Genomic DNA, 21,697 nt, shown 5'->3' on the forward strand with positions numbered 1-21,697 from the left:
AAGCAAGATGGGGGAAAGATAAGTGGCATCCTGTTTGTGGATATGATGTACTGCTAGATACAACACAGAGGTTGCTTCAGGGTGGGAAGAATATATTTTAATCAGGAAAGAATTAAAGAATTGCCTTTTTTTCCATTTCAGGAGAGTATAAATGTAATGGATGTGAAGTAGTGATATTTTTGTTTCAGTGGCTGGCTATGAGGTTATTTAACATGTCTTAGTACTTCTTTTAGTGAAGTTCCTTGCAACTGTTTTTGTTTTCCAGCTCCTTGCAAGTGTTCATTAATAGCACAGCGGGCAGAGCTCTGTACGTTGATGAAAAACTACCAGCAAGCTCTTCACGACGCAGACATCCTGTGCCGGAACAAACCCCACTGGCCCGCGGTACGGTGCTTGCCTCTTGTAAAGACCAAAATGAAAACTGCTTCTTCTCGGGGCTTCTCTCTGTTCTCTTGGGGACAGTGCTGCTGGGGGTGTTATTGGAAGAATATCATGGCATTAACAGGGCCAAAAACATCTTAAGTTTTTCAAAGAACAAGTCTGGAAGGTCCTCAGGATCTCTCCAGCTGGTGGGATTTTGGTTATGGGCAGCTGATGGTGTGGTTTTGTTCATGCTGGTGCCTGTTATCTGTTACAGCTTGTGCTGCAGCTTGGCAGCAGAATCAGTCCATAAGGCTCTGACAGCCCAGGATGGCCCTGCAGGTCCCTCTGGGATGTTGTGTCCTCAGGAAGCAGTTAGCTTTGTCATCCTGCTGGCCAATGTGGTTTTGTGAGGAGCCACCCAGACTGTATTTCAGGATTATTTTCCTTCCCTTCTTAATCCTAAAATTTCATATCTGGGATGTCTTACCTGCATCATGGTGTTTCATAGAGAGGTTGGGATTTTTTTCGTAACCAAAGGATGTGCTACAAGGAGCAGTGGGCAGTTTGAAGCAAGTATCAGAAATAATGCTAGGAGAGAGAAATGGAAGAAACACCTGTTTGCCTGAGGCTGGACTGAGGATCCCCACCTAGGATTACACCTGCAGTCTCTTTCCTATCATTAGCAAAACTGCAGCACAGGTTTGAGCAGGTAAAGCCTCTGGCTGCTTTCTGGGGAGAGCGTAGCATGGGGAACTGAGGAAGGATTTAAGGCAGACACTGTCTTCCTGTGGAGACTAAGGAGGTGTTGCATAAATGCCTCAGCTTCCTTCCTGAGCAAGCAGGCTGCACATCTAGTGCTCCATTTGCAGTCAGGGATGATGCAGGGCAGGCAGAGAGGTGCTGTCTGAAACACCAGTCTCTGGCAAGTTAGGTAATTGTCTCTGAAGGCTACCTGTCCTGTCACCCATTAAAACCTTTCATGTTGGAAGGCAGTTCATAATCTTTCCCTGCATCCAGTTTGCTTCTGTATCTCAGATAATTTCTCATCAAGTCAGGAATCCCATCTTAGGTGATGCTGGCTGGGTTTCTGTGCAGAGGGAGAAAAATTAATTACACACGTTCAGATGTTTTCTTGAAGTGTCTTCTGTTTGCCTGAATCCATGGAAATGTGATGCATGTCAGTCGTAGGCGGATAAAGGTTTCATTAATCACATCTCTGGAGAATGTTAATTGAAAATGAAATTTGTCATCGTGGCGTAACCAGCAGTGTCTCGGACGTACTTCACTTGTGTTTTCATGTTTGTGAGGACACTGACATAACCTGTGCTGACCCAGAATCCATGTTTTCCAGAAGTTCTGGGCATCTGCTTTGTTTTGTGTGTTTCATCTCATCCTGGCAGAGATTAGCTCAAACATTTGTTGTGTACTCAAAAAAACCAAACCCCACATAAAATTAAACTTAATTCTGGGAGTAGTTCCTAGGATGCACGTGTTCACCTACCAGTATCTTTTGGCTTATTGATAACAGATGTAGTGGCTTGCTGAGTTACTGGTGAAACTGCTTGGTATGCTGTAGTCATTGGAGCTATAGATAAGTTGGTTTCTTTTCAGTTGCTATGAAAACCAGGTCCTTGGACTCTGTAAGACAGGGAGGAAATTTCCAATTGTGTTTTTTATATGGAGGGTAGACAGAGGTGCCCTCCTGCCTGCTGCCTGTGGTCCTGCTTGGATCTCTCCTTCAGTCTGATGCTTGTCAGGGGTATATGAAAACAGGAAAGGGAAGGTGGCAGCAGTAGTCTCTGAGTCTAGGGGGCTCTAGTCCCTGGGCCTAACTCCTGGTGTTGGATCTTTAGGTACTTTGTCTGTGGACAGCCTAGCTCAGTCCTCTCTTGCAGGTCAAATAAGGACATTGCTCTTATGGCCCCAAAGGACAAGTTCAAATGAGCTTGTAGGCTCCCCAGTGCAGTCCAGTAATGCTGACAGTGATGGCAGGCATGTAAAAGATTATGTGGAGGCTGTGCAAGCATCCAGGTAAGAAGGTCAGGGTCAGGCCTACAGTGTCTCTCTTGTTTACTGCATTGAGGAAAAGAAAAATGGATCTCACCTGAGGAGAATCAATGTCTACTGAGACTTCTTGTACAGGTCACCAAATGATATCTGTGTTAATTAACCTGGCCTATGCAGTGCTTGCTACTTGCTTTTGGCATGAGCCTCCTTCCAATTCCAGTGGAATGGTAAAGATCTTAACAGGTCTCAGCTAGGACGGCAGTATTGAAAGAAAGAGGGAGTTACCTGCTCAGGAAGATTATGTGATACTGCATCTTTCAGCATTACGTGAAGGAAGAAAAGTGGATCTGCTTATCTAGCCAGTCTCTTAGATGAATAATGAAGCTGTACTTTCAGTACAGCCTACAGATGTTCACATGGGTCAGGGGTGGATGTGTAGAGCACGCTTCTGTCTAATAAGCAAGAGGGAAATGCTTAAATGCACACTTAGTTTCTTTCCATTGTAAAGGAAGTAATTTTCATAGTCAGATTAAAACATATATGCAGTTTGTTATCTGTAGGTAAGTTCAGAGGTGAAGCATTCCTCTCCCGCTACTAGTAAGAGGTAAAGTAGGATTTATTCCCAAGCTGGCTACCATAGCTATTGGCCATGGGTGTGTTACTCCAGAACATGGGAGAGAGGTAGGGTGGCTAAGATGCTTCAGGTTAAGCATTGGTACATTGCCCTAAATTCATGATGTTTTTGGGCCAAATAAAACAAGTGGAGAATTATCTCTGTCCTAGTAGGACACCCAGGAGAAGTGACTATCATGAACTCAGCTCCCACTTCCAGGCTGCCCTGAGCCACTGCCTTTTCTGTGCAGGTGCATTACTTTTTAAGTTTGTCCTGGTGAAACTGTTCTCTGCATCCAAGCACAGTGGGATGCATAGTAGACTTTGTCCCTAGGGAGGGGAAACCACCCCTCCTTATTCCCAGCTCTTCTCTCAGGTAATGAGCAATGTCTTTGGCAAGGGATGATGCAGCAGAGGGTTACTGGGCAATCTTTCTTCACCACAAGGGACTGAATTTCTTTCAGTCACACATGTTGAAGAGGTTGTTACCTGAAAAGCATCTTGTTCTTCACCTGCAGAATGACTTGAACTTTCAGGTTTGTTTTCAGGTGTCTTGCTGCCACTTCAGAAATGATCTCTAGATTTGTACGTTTCCTTTGTGTGAACAGGGCCATTATGTGAAAGCAAAAGCTCTTTCTGGATTGGAAAGGACTGAGGAGGCATTGAAGGAGTTTCTTTATTGTGTTGCCTTAAATCCTGAATGGAGCTCAATGAAGAAAGAAGCCCAAAAGGTATAAAATATATTTACTGGCTACTTGGCCATAGTGCTGCTTTTAATCCCACAGCCAAATAAAATTCATGGTATTTCAGGTGATAGTAAACACCCAAAGGAGAGTTTGATTCAGTAGATTCTCCAGTAAACCTTTTTAGCATTATGCTGTGTGAGGCACCTCTTGGGTTTGGTTGATGCCTCAGCCAGAGAGATTATATATTTGTAAATTCCACTGCATAGGCTTGAGGCTGCTAATTTTAGTACCCCTCAAAAAATGACTTCTATGTGGGAAGTGGCTGTGGATTGAGAAGAGGAAGCTGTGTGCTGCCCTGTCCTGGAAAAATCCTGCAGTCTTTGTAGAATTTTGTTCCTTATGGGAAGTTAGACACATTAAGTGCTAACAGCCTATCATCAGATTCTCTGTGACCATCCATACATGCTTTTTATAAAACGAGATGAGAACTTGGCAAGATGCTTGGTGGGGACTGGTGAGAGGGGTAACAGGCTCTACACAGCTTTAGGCTAGGGGTTAAATCTACTTGAAGATGGAGGAGAAGGACAAAGAACACAAGGAATATTTAAACACATCTCTATTAACTGGTTTTGATGGGAGAGCATGGTCTGAAGAGTTCTGGAGACAGGGTCTGAGTGTCAAAATGGAGATGGGTAGAATCAGGAAAAGGATGCAACAAACTGCTGCCCTGGATGCTCTTGGGGAGCAGAAGGCTTTGGTAAGGCAGGTGGGCACCAGAGGAGCACCTTGGAATGTGACTGTGTTTGTCATGGGCACTGCCATTCAGGTTTCCCATGGGCTTTGGGAAATGTGGGATGTCTTGGATGTTGCAAGCGTCTTGGCATCTAGAAACTGTGAAGTTTGTGCATCTGTGTTCACGTAAACATCAATATCTATGTCGTAATTATTTTTCTTTTTTTTCTCTCTCTAATTGACTAGATAATGTGTGAGATGTTTTTCCCAGCCTTTGAAAATGTGCATGATAGTCTAACAGCACCTTTCTCTAGTCGAACATCCCATACAAGATTGAAACCTGCATTTCTGAGTAGCATAAACACACAGTCAGCTGTGGAAGATAACTCTGTTGCTGGGTCCTCAAAGGTAAAGCAAAAAGTGTTCAACATAAAAATACAAAAAATAGCACATGGATCTTTCTGGTCTGTGTGACATTGTCTTTGTCTGCACCTGTGTAGGCACTTACTTTCATGGTAAGCCTATTTTCTCTATTGCTGTTGGACCTCTTACTGGGATGTACTTCCTCAGAAAAATAAGAGTTAACCTTTTTCTTCAGAAAACAATGTGATGTTTTCATGTGGGAGTCAGTTGTGTTTGTGTTTTTTTTCTGCTGAAGATTTTAGTATGACAGGAACATAATTTCTAGAGACAGGAACTGTAGGGAGAGACAGTGGCCTTACTTTATGCAATTGGGAAATGACCTTCGATACAGACCTTTCTCCATTGCTAGGCTTCTTGTGGGAACATTGATCTATTGCTGATAAAACTAATAGATAAAAGCAAACCAAAATTGTCTCATTCTGTATATAACTGTTCTTATTCTTTTAGGATACTATGTTCAGGTTAACAAAAACCCCGTCCCAAGAATCTGATGTATTCAGAAGCACTGATTCTTCTGTTACCCATCATGTACTGGATCTCTACTTTGATGACAACAAGAAGTCTTTGGGAGCTATTCTCTCCAGTTTACCTGGAGTTGGCTTAAAAAGAAAGCTGTCCAGTGATATGAGGGATTTGCAGAGCTTGGATGTCCCCAGTAAAATTCTTAAAAAAGGTTTGTGTTGTAGCTTAGAAAAACAAATTCTCTTACACATACTGAAAAACTGTAAGCATTTTTACTCCTCCCTTTTCATAGGTGTCAATAAAACATTCCCTATGGGAATTGGGATAATATTTTGTTCTTTGATGTATTTGTTTCTGCTCTAACAACCTATTTACCTTATTCCAGAGCAGTTTAAGTTTGTCAAGTGAAAACTGTATTTTTCTTTCTCAAATGGGCCATTTCCAATGTAATGTGTGTGTAATCCACTCACAGTTTAGTCTTTGTGTTCGTAGCGCCGTTTCCATTTTCTAGGTTTCAGCTATAGCTGAACTTCATTGTCTTTCTATATGATGGAAAGATTGAAGTAAGCCTGGAAATTAATCTTTAAGTAGCATTAGAAACGATCACATGCAACTTTACATGAAATTTTCCAAGCAGACAAAGAAGCCTTTTAAAGGGTAATAAGTCCCCACCTCCCAGTTTTCTGTTACTTGATATAGCTGTGCTTACAATTTATATGCTTCTCAAGCTTCTAACAAAGACTTCCAGAGTGGCTTTAGTACTCAGGGCTAAAAATGCCGAAGGCAGTACTTCACTGAGTAGTGTAATAATTCGTTAACACAGACTTTGAAAATGTTGCTGTGCTGGTGTGATTTCCCCCCCAAAACAAAACAAAAAAACAAAAAAACAAACAAAACAAACCAAAAACAAAAACAAACAAAAAACCCCACCCACCCCAAAACAAACAAACAAAAAAAACCCCATGCCTTGAAAAGTTTGACTTTTGAAAATGTTCCTGAAATGTTCCTGAAAATATTCCAAGTCTTCAAGTACAGCTGTCTGTCTGCGACCTCTACAAAAGATCAATATATGGCCAGTTTCTGATCACACTGCTGTGGAGGAAAAAGCCCTGTACCTGCCTGTGATCTGCAGAACCAGTAAATAGATTGTGAAATCTGACCTGTATCTTCACAGGGAAGGCCAGAGATCATGTTTTACCCATAAGCACTAATTTCTGGTCTGTGCTAGGTCCCAGTGCCATATTACTATTTGCAGAATTAACACAGCCAGGTTCTTGCAATTACTAAATGCTAACATTTAGTGAGATGTAGGTTAAAGATAGCACTGTTTTTCTTTGTAGGCCACACACCACCTATCATGTCTGTGCTCGAGATAAACCAGATGCTGAGCATAAGTTACTCTTTAACAAAGCATCCTAGCATTTTAACTTAACATAAAAAACAGAGCTTTTTAGCGGTCAAGAATTTGGTGGATAAAAAACATGTTGAGGCAGCAGTCATGGCTCTGTTGCAACTCATCACAAAGATGCAAATTATAAAAGAAGTTGCAGAATTTGCTTTTCTAAATTTCAACAGAAGCTGGAGCTGATAGCTTTTGAGCCTAAACAATGCTGCTGTGAAGTTTGAAGTGCATACCCTTAAAGTGCATTTAACCCAGAGATACAAATCATCCCCAAAAATTAATCTGGGTAGAATTTTAAGTGAAGTGTTTGCCTCTCTGTTTGCAGATTGTTGAGCTAATAAAAACTGTGTTAGCTAATGCCGCTCCAGTAGTCCTTTTTAGTTTTAAGCTGTGGGAAATTTGGAATTTCTACAACAGTCTAGTCTAGAAAAATGTAATCTTTTTTATATTTGTAAGAAAAAATACCCCTGCTGAGAAATCTATAATAAACAGTAATGAAATATATTTGACTGTGTGTAAACAAATGAAATTCTGGACTTAATGTACTTGAAAACATCTGGCCTGGCTGATGTGGGGGTAGTGGTGGGAAAGCAATAGCAGAATATTTTAAAAACTAGTCTAGAAAAACCCACAACACAATCATTTTTGGAGAAGCAAATAATGGGTATTCAGCTCTAAAAAGTGTATTCTCTGGCCTCAGACATCATCCTCTGCTCTCCAAAAGATCTCCTGCCAAAAAATCTAAAACTTGGATGGGAAGTATGTTTGTTAGAAACAAAACTTCAGAAAAGAAAAGACATGAATCAGGTTCTTTATGGAAAAGTCAACAGTGTAAAGAACATTGGAAAATGCAGTAATGCTTACATCTTTACTATAATAATCTTCTTGACTACTTAGATGGAGATGTTTTACCTGAAAACACCACTGACACTTCAAGTGAAATACCAACAACTCTGGTGGATGCATCGGACTTTGAGTGTTCCCTCTGCATGAGGTATGACTGTGTTCACCTGGCATTAACATAACAAAGCCCCTCTAGCTTCTGAAAGAAGTTACCATGGTGTAAGAAGAGAAATCTGCCAGAGAATGTCTAAATCATGACTCTGTTCCTTTTTGCTGAACCTTAGATCTGGTGAATCTTTACTGATGTGGTTTTCTCCATTATGTATGCGGTTCTCCATTGTAACACTGTCACCTGTGCTTTGTACAAAAGCAGAAAACAAAGAAAGAGCTAGGACTAGTTACTCCTCTCCACACATTGGGAATTGTTTTTGTTGGCAGCTTAGCTTTTCTGTTCCATGTTTTCATGTTAAGGTTGTTCTACGAACCTGTTACCACACCCTGTGGACACACCTTTTGCCTCAAATGCCTTGAGCGTTGCCTTGACCATAATCCACTTTGCCCACTCTGCAAGGAAAAGCTGTCAGAAGTAAGTATGTCCTTGTCCCAGTTAACAAAACTTGTGTTCTTCTGGAAACATCTATGTGGAGGTTTGCTCTGGTCTGCTTGTGAGCTGCATCCAAGGCAGCGTGGCCAGCAGGGTGAGGGAGGTGATTCTGCCCCTCTAGTCCTCTCTGGTGAGGCCCCACCTGGAGTGCTGCATCCTGCTCTGGGGTCACCAGCACAGGGTATCATGTCCAGAGAAGGGCCATGAACGTGGTCTAAAGCAGGAGCACCTCTCCTATGAAAAAAGGCCAAGAGTTGTGGTTGTTCAGCCTGGTGAGGAGGAGGCTCTGGAAAGACCTGATCTCAGCCTTACAGTACTTCAAGGGGGTTTATAAGAAAGATAGGCACAGGCATTTTAGTAGAGGGGTAATTCTTTTAAAGTGAAAGAGAGTTGATTTGAAGAGATTAGGTGTAAGTAAGACTTTTTTTACCATGAGGGTGATGAAACACTGGAAGAGGTTGCCCATGGAGTTGACAGATTCTCCCATCTCTGGAAACATTAAAGGTCATGTTGGATGGGGGCTCTGAGCAATCTGATCCATTTAAAGATGTCTCTGCTCACTGAAGGGATTGGACTAGATGACATTTAAAGGTCCCTTCCAACCCAAACTTCTTTGATTCTGTGAAACTGGAACAAGACAGTACTGACAGCATCAAGCTATGCATAGACCTCATTTACTCAAGGATATATTTGGCATTCAATGGCATACAAGTGGTTTTGCTGGTTCTTAAAGAAATGGAGGCTTCCAGTATCACATCAGGCTCATACCTGGGGATCCTGAGCCATAGCTGTGTTCATACCAAATTTCCAGTTTGTGTGAAAACTGGTGTATGAGAAATGGTTGCTCCTTGGTCAACATTTGTCAGCAGCAGACATAAGGTATCCTTCTTAGTACTTCTTGCCAGTATGCTGACAGCTGTAGATGAAAAAGATACATGTATCTATCTTTGCAGAAGTGAAGATGGACTGCCTTTTCTTCCTGGTAGTACAACTTCTGACAAAAATGGGTGTGGGATTAGAGTTAAAAGGACAGTGGGGTGAACCACATAGGCTAAAAGTGGTCGTTTTGGTGCCTGGAGGCTGAAAAGGGTGAGGAATCTGTACAGTCCTATCTCATGTGCACTTTGGCCTCAGGGAAGAGTGGGCTGGGAGGAAGAGATGTTACTTGTCTTCTTGTTACTGGACTTAAGTGTTGACTTTTCCTTGTAGTTTCTGGCAAGCAGAACTTACAAGAAGACCGTCCTTACAGAAGAGCTGATAGTCCGTTACTTGCCAGAGGAATTATCTGAAAGGAAGAAAGTTTATGAGGAAGAAATGAAGGAATTATCAAAGTAGGCTCTCTTTATTCTAATGACAGCTGTTACAAAAACGTATTTTTCAGTCTAAATTACTGAAGAAGATTAATTTGCTTCTGAAAATGCACCAAGGAAATGAATTTGTAAATGAACCTGCCAGATGTTTTGTATTTTTGATATGTATGTTGCAGATGAACAAGTAACAATGTGCTTGGATGGTGGAGAGGCACAACAATATTCTTAAAATAAAGATAATCGCTTTTTCCTCTGAAACAACATAATAGCTTTAGAAGTTACAGTGGGAGTTTTCTGGGAGTAGAATTCAAATTATCAATGGGTTATACTTCAGGTCAGGAGAAGTTCAAGGATCCAGTTTTCTCAGTGACTTGTGAATGTTGTGCTATAACTCAGTTAAAAGTAAAACAAAACATGCAGTTAATCCTGAAAAAGTTAGGTGGATTATTGGACTTTAAAATCAAAGGGGTTTACTGAGTTTGGTGATTCTCTGCCACTGGTGATTCTTGCTTTGAACATGGCTGGTTCTTAAGTACTTTGTTACTGTGAAAAGTTGTCACCAAAATCTTGCCATGTGTATCTAAGATGTATCACTAGGCACGTTTTTGGGAAATTGACTATTTCTTGACTTTTTTCCTTTATGGAAGTAGTTTAGAGGGATTGTTTATTTAATATTAAGTATTAAGGAAAAGAGTCCTGAAATATTGTCTTGTGAAAATGGCAAACCTCAAAGAGATTTGAGTCTAAGGAAGATTGAGTCTAAGGAAGCCATTTGTCTTGTATTAAGGATATATGCTGAATATAGCAGCACCCAGAAAAAAAGGTGATTTTTTTTTAACAATTTTCTTACAGTTTGAATAAAGATGTTCCCATCTTCGTATGTACCATGGCCTTTCCTACCATCCCTTGTCCACTCCATGTCTTTGAACCTCGTTATCGCCTAATGATAAGAAGATGCATGGAAACTGGTACCAAGCAGTTTGGCATGTGCTTAGCTGATGAATTAAAAGGGTAAGGAGATGATCTGAGAATGTCCTGGCGTTGCAAAGGCTGCTGTGAGCTAATGGAATACTGCAGCACAGTATACTTGTCTCCCCAAACCACTGAGGTTCCTTCCAATATTAAAGTTGCTTACTTCTTAGTTTTGAACTTTAAACATTCCTTTTTACACAAAACTGTAATTTTATTACTCCCCTGTTGGATAATAGCAAAAATGCAACTCATCGTGCTCCTACTGGCTCCAAAAATAGTATTTAATTGGCTGCGTGTTTGGAAAGCTTGCTGGCCTGTTTGTTCCAGTGAAAACTGACTGTCTGGGTAAGGTTCCCTCTCTGTCTACTCAGTTAAAAGAAAATAACAAAAACAAAACAAAAATCAGGCAAAACATCCAGACCTCCCATCGATTTCCTGAAAGAGTAGTATCGTTTTAATGAGACAAAGTATACCCTTGGCTGAGAAGTCTGTTTTGCTGCTGAATGTTGAATTTGAGTGTTTGTCTTTACTGCTGTGTTGCAATGTCTAAACTATCTGCAGTGAGTGGGTTTGTCTTTCTAAATGATCACACCTTTCATTCATTATTGTGAATTCTCACACTGATGTGTTTCCAGCTCCCTATACAGAGACTGACTAGATTAAAGGTCCCTTACAACACAAAACTATTCTCTGATTCTACAAAAACCTTCAAGTTCAAGTATTTCACAGATAATGGGGTTTTAAGACCATGCTTGTGGGAGAAGCATGAGGTGATCTTGAGAGGTCTGCCTTATGAGATGCAGTAGCTGCTAACTTCAGAACCTACACTGGCAGACTGTAGAATGGATGATGAACGTGGGAATTTTTAAGAACTCAGTAGACAGGCATCCTCAGGAGCAGAATTTTTGTATGTGATCATCACTGGAGCTGAGAGGAGGGCAGTTGTTACTGAGGCTTGGCAGCCTTTCCTTGTCTACTCCATGCTTCTTGGGCAGGGTGGAAATTTTATTTTTGACCCAGACTGGACAGTAAGGTAGCTGTAAGAATACAGGAGATGTTGCAGCTTCCAGTCAGCGGTGGCTGTGCTGCAATGCCATTTGGCATGCTGTCAGTACTGCACTCAGTGGAGTTCAGACTCCAGCAGCAGCTGATGATCCACAGTCCCTTTCAGGCCTATTAGCAATTTTCTGGAAGTGAATACTTGTGAGAGTGAGGACAGAATTACCCTAGGACTTCAGTGATAGGAATTCCTTTTATCCCTGCAGGCTTGTGGAAGAGCCAAACTTATTTGGAATCAGGTATTAATAATACAAAGGGCCAAGGCGTTACAATCCTCAAAACAGAATAATTTGTTTATTAGATAGCTTCACAAAGGATAATTTAAAATGCAGCAGTATGGTTAGGTTTCTGTGTCCTGTCTGTTTTGAGTTACTGAGAGAATTAAGCTTTTTGAGCATGTTAACTTAAATCAAATACTGAAGTGTAGGAAACCTTCATCTGTAGACACCTGGCAGGCTGTTCAAGCTTCTGACACAAGTAAAGAAGTTCTTCTGTTTATTCAAAATTGCGAAATCAACTTGGGAATACAAGAAGTGGGGAAACTTGTTTTGCCTCATCTACTGAGACATGGATACATACCTCCCTTGAAAAACACAGTAACCAAGCATGTTTAGTTCATTACCTTCCTCTGTTTTATTTCTCCATTTTACCTTATAATTGGTGAAAGAATATAAGCTCTTAATGTTGTCAGCACATTTTATGCCTGTCTCTAGGTGCTTTCTTGTCTCTCTGATTCAGGTCCGTGTCTATCCAAAAGTAACTCCTCTAAGAACAAAAAAGAAAAACTCTTCACTTCTATATTATTTTCTAATTCCAGTATGGATATCACTAAAATAATTAATTAAAAACAATTGTTATGTAGCTGTTTAAATACTGTATAGTGTAATATTGCTATAATAAACTAACAGACTTGCTTTTTAAAATCAGTCCTACTGGCAGAGCACTAGGACATAGTTGTGTGCAGCTCTGCTCCTCCTACTCTTCCTGATTTTTTCCTGTACACTGGCTGGGAGTGAACAGTTGTTCACAGTGGTGTGCTTCCCCCCCACCCCTCCTAAACCCATGATTTCTGGTAGAGCAAACACAAGAGTAATTTCTTCATCACTCTGTTGTAAGAAATGGCCAAGCTCTAGTAAAACAAGCATATCCATGATAAAGAGTTTATCAACCCTGCCGGGTTTGGGTCTCTTGAGTTCAGACTAGATACAGTGCTTTCTCCTGCTTAACAGAAGGCTGAGGTGTAGACCTGCAAATGTATTCTGGTGAAGAGTCATTGTGCAATCAGCCTCTCTACTGAAATCACTGTACCACAAAGGTTAAGTAAGCTTGATGAAGTTAAAGTTTATTGCATGCCTGTTTTCCAGGATGTGATTAAAACCTGTACTTACTTTAAATATAATGAATATAAATGTGCTTTTGTGAAGAGGTTATTTGGGGTTTGATTAGAATTTGGTTTTTTTTTTTAAGGAAACAAATGCAAGAAAAGACTTGCTATATAGAAAGCCTTTTTCTTCTAAAGCCTGCAGTCTTCTGCTCACATCTTGGAGTGGGGGGGGGATTTCCCTCACAGCCATGCATTTGTTCCTCAGTTTCTGTACTTCCTTACAGTATCTTTACTCATCTTGTTTACTTTGCAAAGCAGATGAATTTTCCACCAGCAGCTGGCAACTCCCAGCATGAAACATGCTTCATTTAGTTTCCTGTTCCTTTCCAACCCTCCCACCCCACAAACCTGCCCTAAAAATGCTGCTGCCCAGGTCCTCTGAGGGAAGGCAGAAAGGGTGGGGGTTTGTGTGGCTTACGTGAATAAACAGAAATGTTTTGTCACCAAAGCAGAATCCTCTTTCAAATAAGAAATGGTGAATTAGGCCCAGTATTTGTCCTGATGTCTATAAACACTTGTTGATGACTTCCGCTTTTATGCCCTTCTGTCATTTCAGATTTGCAGATCATGGCTGTATATTAGAGATCAGGGACGTAAAGTTTTTTCCTGATGGACGCTCAGTTGTTGATACAGTTGGTGTCCGTCGTTTTAGGGTCTTAAGCCATGGCCAGCGAGATGGATATAACACAGCAAACATCGAGTATCTTGAAGATAAAAAGGTGATCTATGGTGCAAAGTTATTCATACCCATGTATTGCTGGATTCACTTAAATAGCCTTTCCTTATTGCATTTCAAGCTAGCTGTGCATTATTTTTTAAGCCAATATCATTACAAATACACTAAAGCTCTGTTTTAAAAAACATGGAACAAACTTTGTATCTTCTCTCCCTTTCTTCCTTTCTTCCCTTATAATTATCTCTACTTAAAGGGTTACACTCCTTTCATGGATCTCAAAGTAGCTTCTAGGATGCTGAGGTCATGGTGTGTAGGTGAGGTCAGAGTAGCATTTTAAAACTAGTCCAGAATATAATGCCTTCTAAAAGCACATACTCCTGTTGGTAGAGAACTGACTGTTCTCTTGCACTGAACAGACAGTTGGCACACTTCATATGTCCTCCAAGTTCTCATTTACAGAACAGGTCCTCAGATAAATATGAGAATCTGCTCTTAAAATGAGTTCTTAGGGATGCGCAGTTAACCATGCCCTGTACAAGCATCCATTAGAGCTGACTGAGAGCAGAGAAATGAAGAGAGGGGAGTAGCTTTTAAAAACAAGTCCTCATAGCAAACCTGAATCAAGGCAAGTGTTTGTGATGGGTGTTGGCCAAAGACAGAATTTTTGGCCACGCTCTCTGGATCATCTTCAGACCGTGTCTATAAAATTTGGTAGCTGTTAACATTGAGCTTAGCAGTAATCTCCTGCCAGTTGATTAAGTCAGTTTGGTCAAATAGCGTAGAGCACTCCACAGTTGAAGTGAAAGTCTGTAAAGACTTAGCAGGGCTTTTCTAACCTGTGCAGGGGGATGCTGTTTTTTGCCAGGGCATGAAAGGTTGAGCTCATGGAGGTGCCCCTTCCTGTGAAAGGAATAGGCAGTCTGCTCAGAGTGAGCTCTGTGCTCTGTTAAAATCCCTAGTGAAGAGTAGTGGAACTCAGGTGTACAGGCATTGTTTATAGATGGATCCAGAGATCTCCCTCTTCATAATTAGAGTGAGATTTACCTTGTCTCACATTGGAGGCTGGTGTCTGTTCAGTGCCCTACATCCGTGATATGTCTCATGGTCAAAAATCTCAGTCCAAAGATACCTGTTTTGTATGCTCTTAGATACTTACCTTAAGGTGAGATTAGTTGCTCTCTAGAGCTACTTCTCCTCGATTGTGAAGGGCAACCAGAGCAGCTAGATCAGATGTGTATCTGAGTATAACCCAGGTGAAATCACCTATGTGATGTGCACATGTTAAAGGGAGAAAACCCCAAACAAAAACCCAGAGTCAACCCCCCCCACAAATCACCAATTTGTAGTGATTTTTGCTTATGCTTTTTTTTTTTTCTTTTTTTTCCACTAATAGCTACTAGTATAATAGCCTGTGCAACTAAAAAACTCTGCTTCAATGAAGGTGTTTCTTCATGGCTGTTTCTGGTGTTGGGAAAGCATCACTTTCCCTACTTCCTGCCTGCTCGGGTGTCTACCCTCCTTCTCCTTGGCTTTCCTACCGTGGCCTTAACACTTCTATAAAATAGTGCTGGTCTCCTAAGTGCTGTAGCCCCCCCGTCTCTGTGCTCGGTGGCAGTAGTGTTTGTTCTGTTTTGCCAGATGATGTACCACTGTCCAGAGGTCATTCTGTGACAGGGGCTCGAGGTTGTGGGTTTGAGATGATAAATATGTCCCAGGATTAGAGAGCATATTCTTCTATTATGCCAGCATTTAGGAATGGATACTAGTGAGGCAGTTACTGCTCCAAGAAATATCACTTCAGAATACTTAGGGGAGGGTAAAAAGACTCCAGCATCACAGGTTTGAAATCTGAGACTTAGGCACAGTTGGTTTAGATTAGGACATTTGAGCAGCTGTAGTCAACTGCATTATTTTGCTTCGTTTGCTTCTGGGGAAGCATATGGACTTCACGGTATCAAACCTATTTTGTTCCGTCTCCCCTCTTTTAACAATAAGGTTGAAGGACCAGAATATGAAGAACTTGTCCGCCTTCATGATTCAGTCTATGATCAAGCTGTTGCCTGGTTCACTTCTCTTAAAGACAATATGAAAGTGCAAATTCTCAATCATTTTGGATCTATGCCAGGAAAAGAACCAGAGCCACAGGTAATAAAACCTGCCTATTTATGCACCCTTATTCTACACAGAATTTTAACCTTAGACTGTTTTCTGACAGATTTTTGCTGTGATTTTTATACATTCTAGACTCTTATTTACCCAATTTTGGTCTGTTGGCATGAAGCATGGTAAACAATATACCTGTGTAATTTGGTAGCTGAAGAGATAAGTCTTAATGGTATATACTGATAAAGAGAACACCTGCAATTAAGTGTTCAGTTGTTCCTTGTTTTGTGGTGACTTTCTTAGCAAATAGAAGGTGAGAAGAAAGGTGACATTTTCATGGGGCTGGGCTGGTGAATACATAACTGCATGTTTTTCCATCCTTTTGCAGAGCAACCCCAGTGGTCCTGCCTGGTACTGGTGGCTCTTGGCAGTGTTGCCTCTGGAAAACAGAGCTCAGCTGGCTATATTGGCTATGACCTCCCTGAAAGATCGTCTGATCGCCATCAGGCGCGTATTGATATTTGTGACTCGCAAAAGACCCAGATAACATGGACTTGTGTTGTGAGTGGGTACCAAGAACATCTCATGACAGGTTGTTCTGGGGGAGGGCAAAGGGGGAGGGGTTGTTTTTGCATTTTTTTAAGATTCCTTCAAGAAGGAACAGCCCTTTCTGACTGCATCCTGCATCCATCGATTGCATCAGTTTGTTATCTGGGTATTCACCAAACCTTGCACACTCTCCTGTTGTCCTGGTGAAAACTGAGCCTCTACAGAGCTGTGCTACATTTAGAATGTAGCTGATGGATGTGGATAATTGCTTCAAAGTACTGTGATAGAATTGATGTTTCTAGCCAAGAGAGTTAAGTACTAGAGTAGTGCCGTTGGCCTGCATGTGATCTGGATTTTCACTCAGTAGGAAGAGGAAACTGGACAGTGGATTGAAGAGGTGTTTCCTAGACTTTCCTGAAGGTAGTGAACAGAAGAGGAGTTACACTGCCCAGCAGAAGTATGCACGAGGACTATAACCAACAATACTCTCTGTTAGTGAATTGGAAGGCAGTCTGTCATACACCCACATCTCTCTCTCTCTCTCTCTCTCTCTCCTTAGCAAATAACAGTCTGAGGAAAAAACAGGTTAAGCCGTTTGTAGTCAAGGCATCTGAGGATATTTATCTGAAAGAATAATAGCTACTGAATAAGCACACTATTTGGTAGCCTTAGGTAATCCCTCCTTTGTGATTTACATGTTGTAGCAGTATAAGTATATACAAAATGTTTGGAAAGATGTACTTTGGTTTCTTTGAAGAGAAAACCCAAAGTAATCCTAGCCAGTCTTACTGCTAAATTCAAACCAAGCCGCTCACTAAAGTATGATAAACACTGCTGTGAAATAATGATTTCACCCCAAGTACGAGGGAGGCATGCTGCAGTTTACTCTGAACACCTGCTCTACGAGTGGAACCAGTAAGGATGAAAGGTGGGGAGTTTTCCATCTCCCTCCTTCCTGCAGTGTCATGCCAACCTCTCATTATGTAGGGGTGGTCTCTACTGACCATGTTTCAAACCCAAAAGTATTGTAGTTTAGTACCAGTTGCTGTATGTGATGGAAATCAGTCCACAGTAATACCGTGAAAGGAGTCACAAACCGAACCTATAAAGGCAAGTCTCAATGCAAGCTTCAGTCAGGTGTTAATCTTCATTTGTCTCTTTGATTATTTTTTTATGTATTGTTTTGTTAATATCTAACTTCAATAGCTATTAAATTGATCGCTTGTCAGTCAAATGATCAACATATGCTCAACTGCCAATGAAACAACTCAGTGTTACCAATTCAATTGGCATAGTTTCCTATAACTAGAACTGATACTACCAGCAGGGAAAAAAAGTTGACTTGAATCTCGATGTGCTGCAAGCATAGCAAGACCAATGTAAAGACTTGTTCATGTGCAGAAGTCTGGTAAGAAGAAATGGCTGCTTACCTAAATGGTCAAAGTGCCTGGTTTCTTTTTTAGTTCTTTTCTCCTTATTTGTCAATGAAGAGGTATTTAAACATTTTTTTTTTCCACTTTGTACATGAATTCTGGAAGAAGACTGTATTAAAATGCAGTGATTAGCATATATTACCTGCTTTCTTTGGGTATTGTAGTTATAACCTCTGTGGTCTGGGAAACAAAAATTCAGGTTTTTTTCCTTTCAGCAAATGGCTACCACAAATGGTTTCTGTAACATACCCTGAATGTACTGTAACTGCCTCTACCTTGAACACGCCTTTTCTATTTAAGTAGTTTGTAAGTATATTCTCTGAATTGTGAAGTGCATAATGTACAACCAATGATGTCATAACCTCTACAGTAGCCTTCTGCAAGTTCTGCTACCACCACCAAAATACTCAAAATTCAAGTTGAATGCATTTTCTCCACGATTTGAAGATGATGAAGAGAAATTCACTGAAATATAAAGGAATTGTTGTATTTGTGGGGAGGAAATGTCACAAGTCAGTAGGTCTTCAGCCGACTGTCAGCTGAGCTACTGAAGGGCAATTTCACAAACTAATTCTCGGACCAGAAGATGGACTGTATTTGATCTCGCAATCCTTTCTGTTCAGCTTCCTGTTCTTCCCATTCCTTTCCATGCTGTGTATTTCTTCAAGACTTATTCATCTTGCTTATTTGTGTGTCTGGCCTAGTTTTGAATATTACTAGTTTAGCTGGAAGAGGTTGCTGATGGTATTTGTATATTGCTGGTCCCTGATCTTATATGTGCTTAATTTTACAGATAGGAGTGCATTTAAGAAAAAAAATATCAAGGTGCTAGTTAGTGTCTTGGCTTTGCCTCAGTAAATGTTAATGTTAATATTCTTCTCTGCAAAAGTGATTTTTTCAAGATAACTACTTCTGAGGTACTTCTGACAGAAAACGCTATAAAATGAGAGGTTGTTTACTGCTGTTTTGTAATGTGTAAAGACATTCTACATGGGAAGTGACATTACTGTGTTCATGAAGGCCTGCATAGTTAATAGAGTGATTTTTATTGAAAAGAAAGCTGAACTGTAGAGGGATTTTTTTTTAGTCAAGGTTTAAAGCGGTTTGTGAATATTTCAGTGACTGATGTTTTGGATAAATGATAACAACAAAGGAATTGTCTGTGTATGGATGCAAATAATAATATTAGCAGCCCAAAGCTGACATTTCTTCCAAAACATTGAATGCTGATCAAATAGCAAAGCTTTAATAAACAGATAAAATCACCACTGCCCTGTGGTACTTGCTTTTTAAGGGGAAGTACCAGTTTCATTTTTACCAAATCACCTCTGCCATATAATATCTGCAGCATCCAGTAGTACCTCACAGGAAAAACTGTCTTGTTGCTCTCTAGAGGAAATGTCCACGCTACAGTCTGCGCTTAGGTGTAACTTGTTGCCAAGGTACATGTGAAAGCATTGGAGCTGAGCTCCTGGAAGAGATAGACAGGATTTGTTGCCTTTCTAGCTCATTACACTTTTCTTGCTTGCTGTCCAAGCAAGGATGCTGGGATATATGATGAGTCTTTTCACTGTGGTGAATGTGGCCCTTCTTTATACATCGTAAAGAGGCCAAAAAGAAAAAAAAATCCCTCTACCTCTACACCTGTTGTTCACCTGTAAAATTTCAAGCTACAAAATGATATATATATATATTTTAACCTTTTTTTGTCTTTCGGAAGCATACTAATTGTTTGCCACTGAGGCCTTTTATCTACTGTATTTTAATATGTTCATTTGATAGTCATCGAGATCTCTTTGTACTTCTAACCTGTAGAACTTGTCATGTTTCTTACTGCTCCTTTTTCCTTGTCCTCCAGTCCACTTTTAAATTGATAAATAGAAAGCTGTACACTCTATTCCTGTTACATTTTACACTAGTGGAACTGGTATTTTGGTAGCGCCTTAATTTTGCAGTTGTGAAATGATTGTATCAACTCTTATCTGGGGCTTCTGACCAGATGTAAATGAGTATGTTTAATGTAGATAAACTTGAAACCATTTTTTACTGTTTTAAAGCTAGAAATGAAATGGAGTGTGTACATATGTATAAATATAAATTATTAATCTGCACCTTTTTGTATCTAGTAAATACAGGAGAAGTTCATGTTCTAACCACATTTGGCACTTCTTGTTGCATAAACAAAGCCAAAACTTTTTTTAAAAATTGCTGTGTTCATTTCATGTGTATTTGCAATATTCATGGGAAATGTGTTTAATTTATGTGATATTTGGAATAAACCAGGTTGAATTTATGAGAGTGTGAGTTCATGGGGAAAGCTTTATCACTGTGAGGACTAAGAGTTGAGCTGAATATGCTCTGAATGAAACATGCTGCTGATGTGCTGCTGTCAGAAGAAGGGCGATAGTTTGATTTTCCTGACAGGAGCCCAAAAGGCTGAGAATTGGCCTCTTGAGGCTTTAAGAAGCAGATGGCATCCCAGAAGCAGTGGTTAGATGTTGGCATTCATAAGTTGCATGGCAGTTGTTTTATCCTCAGTGCGAGGAGGTGGGAGGAGTCTGCAGAGGTTGTGGCACAGTGGGGTTTGCTGGGCACCCAGGGCAGACTTTGGCACTGGGTGTGAGTGTGAGGGGTGGATTTGAAGGAGGGTACGAGGGCCTCAAAATAAGAGAGACTGGAGAAGTTGAGGGGCCCTTAGCAAGGGCTGGGATGAAGGGGGTGAACCTTTAGCTTTCTCAGGAGTGGGTTGTGACAAAGATGGGGTATGATCATGAAGTGGGCTCTTCCTTTTGTAGCTTACTGGATTAGTTTATAGCCCTAAGCATGACCTGAGTGGCCCGATAGACTAAGCTCTAACAAATACATGGTTACAATGAAGAACAACAAATGCTTTATTGTCTAAGCCCAGTGAAACAGAATACCTTCAGGGTGCTGTGAGGGAGGCAGCGTTCCAGAACAAGGCAACTGGACATGGTGTATCAGGGGGTGGGACACTGGTCTGCAGCAAAACTTTGATGATACTTATGGGTTCCTTCCAGCTCAGGCTATTCTCTTCTAAAACAGAGTTAGTAATGTGAAGACAAAAGCCAAGTCAGATTGTGGAAAGCGTATCACATTCCTCGGTTACATCTTCCTGCCAGCTAAGCTGTGGAGCAAAACTGCTGTGAAGGCATTTTTGTAAATACTAGCCTTATTTTTTAAATCCTTTTAGTGTTAGATTGACTGACCTTTGTGTCTGTGTTCACTGAATGTCTAAGTATACAAACATCAGTTACAGGACTGTTCTTTTAGATTGCAAGTGTGTGTGGGAGCGTCTGTAAATGCCGCTTGAGCTGCTTCAATACCCTGGACAACAACCTTTTGAAACAACATTCACCGAAGAAAAGAGGTTATTAAGGTTTCCTTTGACTAACCAGATCATCATGCTCCTCAAGACTGAGAACAATAGAGGTAAAGTGACTGCATGAAGTTAGTAAATAGCTTTTGTCCCCCTTATTCTACATGTCCTGTGCTAGTAGATAGATACCAAGCCCTGGAAAGGCAGCATCTCAGACTGCCTGCTTCCCTGAGCAATGCCATTCCATAGAATGTGGAAACCTTAGTGTTCTGTTGTATCAAACCAGGGACCAAAAATAATGCTGCTTAATTCTGTCCAACAGCACTTGCTTGAAGCTGTTACCTTTTGAATAAAGGAATAAGAAAGATTGGGAGAAAATCTGATACTATCATGTGCAAAAAAAGAATAAAAAGAAAGTGAATCCATACCAGCACTTTACTTAGTTCCTCTAACCACTGTACCCACTACACTTGCAGCTAAAAGACCAAGCATGTTTTCCATTGCATTTACGTTACATGGTAGGAACAAGTTGTTTCTAAATCGAGATGAATATCACTTGCTGACAACTTTTATAGCTCTGTTCTGCCATATGTGGGGTTCTGCCTTGTCTGCTAAATTTGGGACTTCATGCATCCATGGAAGAAATGCCATCACTTGCAAATGTTTCTTATATTTTTTTCTCATAAACATCTGCTGCTCTTTTTGTGCAACAGCCATATTGGAACCCTGCTCCTGGGAGG

The 21,697-nt window shown here is 40.7% G+C and overlaps 1 protein-coding gene across 1 annotated transcript in view; it reads left to right on the forward strand.

Annotated features, from left to right (window-relative positions):
- LONRF2 (LON peptidase N-terminal domain and ring finger 2) overlaps nucleotides 1-19,897 on the forward strand; it is a gene marked incomplete at its 5' end in the record, with an annotated part of 34,160 nt that extends 14,263 nt beyond the window's left edge. Inside the window, 11 exons of the mRNA XM_083854669.1 lie at nucleotides 266-384; nucleotides 3,591-3,713; nucleotides 4,647-4,808; nucleotides 5,271-5,496; nucleotides 7,585-7,681; nucleotides 8,002-8,116; nucleotides 9,344-9,465; nucleotides 10,297-10,455; nucleotides 13,416-13,578; nucleotides 15,531-15,680; nucleotides 16,027-19,897. Coding sequence (XP_083710795.1) covers nucleotides 266-384; nucleotides 3,591-3,713; nucleotides 4,647-4,808; nucleotides 5,271-5,496; nucleotides 7,585-7,681; nucleotides 8,002-8,116; nucleotides 9,344-9,465; nucleotides 10,297-10,455; nucleotides 13,416-13,578; nucleotides 15,531-15,680; nucleotides 16,027-16,185 — 1,595 coding nt within the window. The 3' untranslated portion in view covers nucleotides 16,186-19,897. The remainder of the gene's footprint in view (nucleotides 1-265; nucleotides 385-3,590; nucleotides 3,714-4,646; nucleotides 4,809-5,270; nucleotides 5,497-7,584; nucleotides 7,682-8,001; nucleotides 8,117-9,343; nucleotides 9,466-10,296; nucleotides 10,456-13,415; nucleotides 13,579-15,530; nucleotides 15,681-16,026) is intronic.
- Between the last annotated feature and the right edge of the window lie 1,800 nt (nucleotides 19,898-21,697).

Source organism: Zosterops lateralis (genome assembly GCF_965231275.1).
Source record: "Zosterops lateralis genome assembly, chromosome: 2".
In the NCBI taxonomy this organism is placed as follows: domain Eukaryota; kingdom Metazoa; phylum Chordata; class Aves; order Passeriformes; family Zosteropidae; genus Zosterops; species Zosterops lateralis.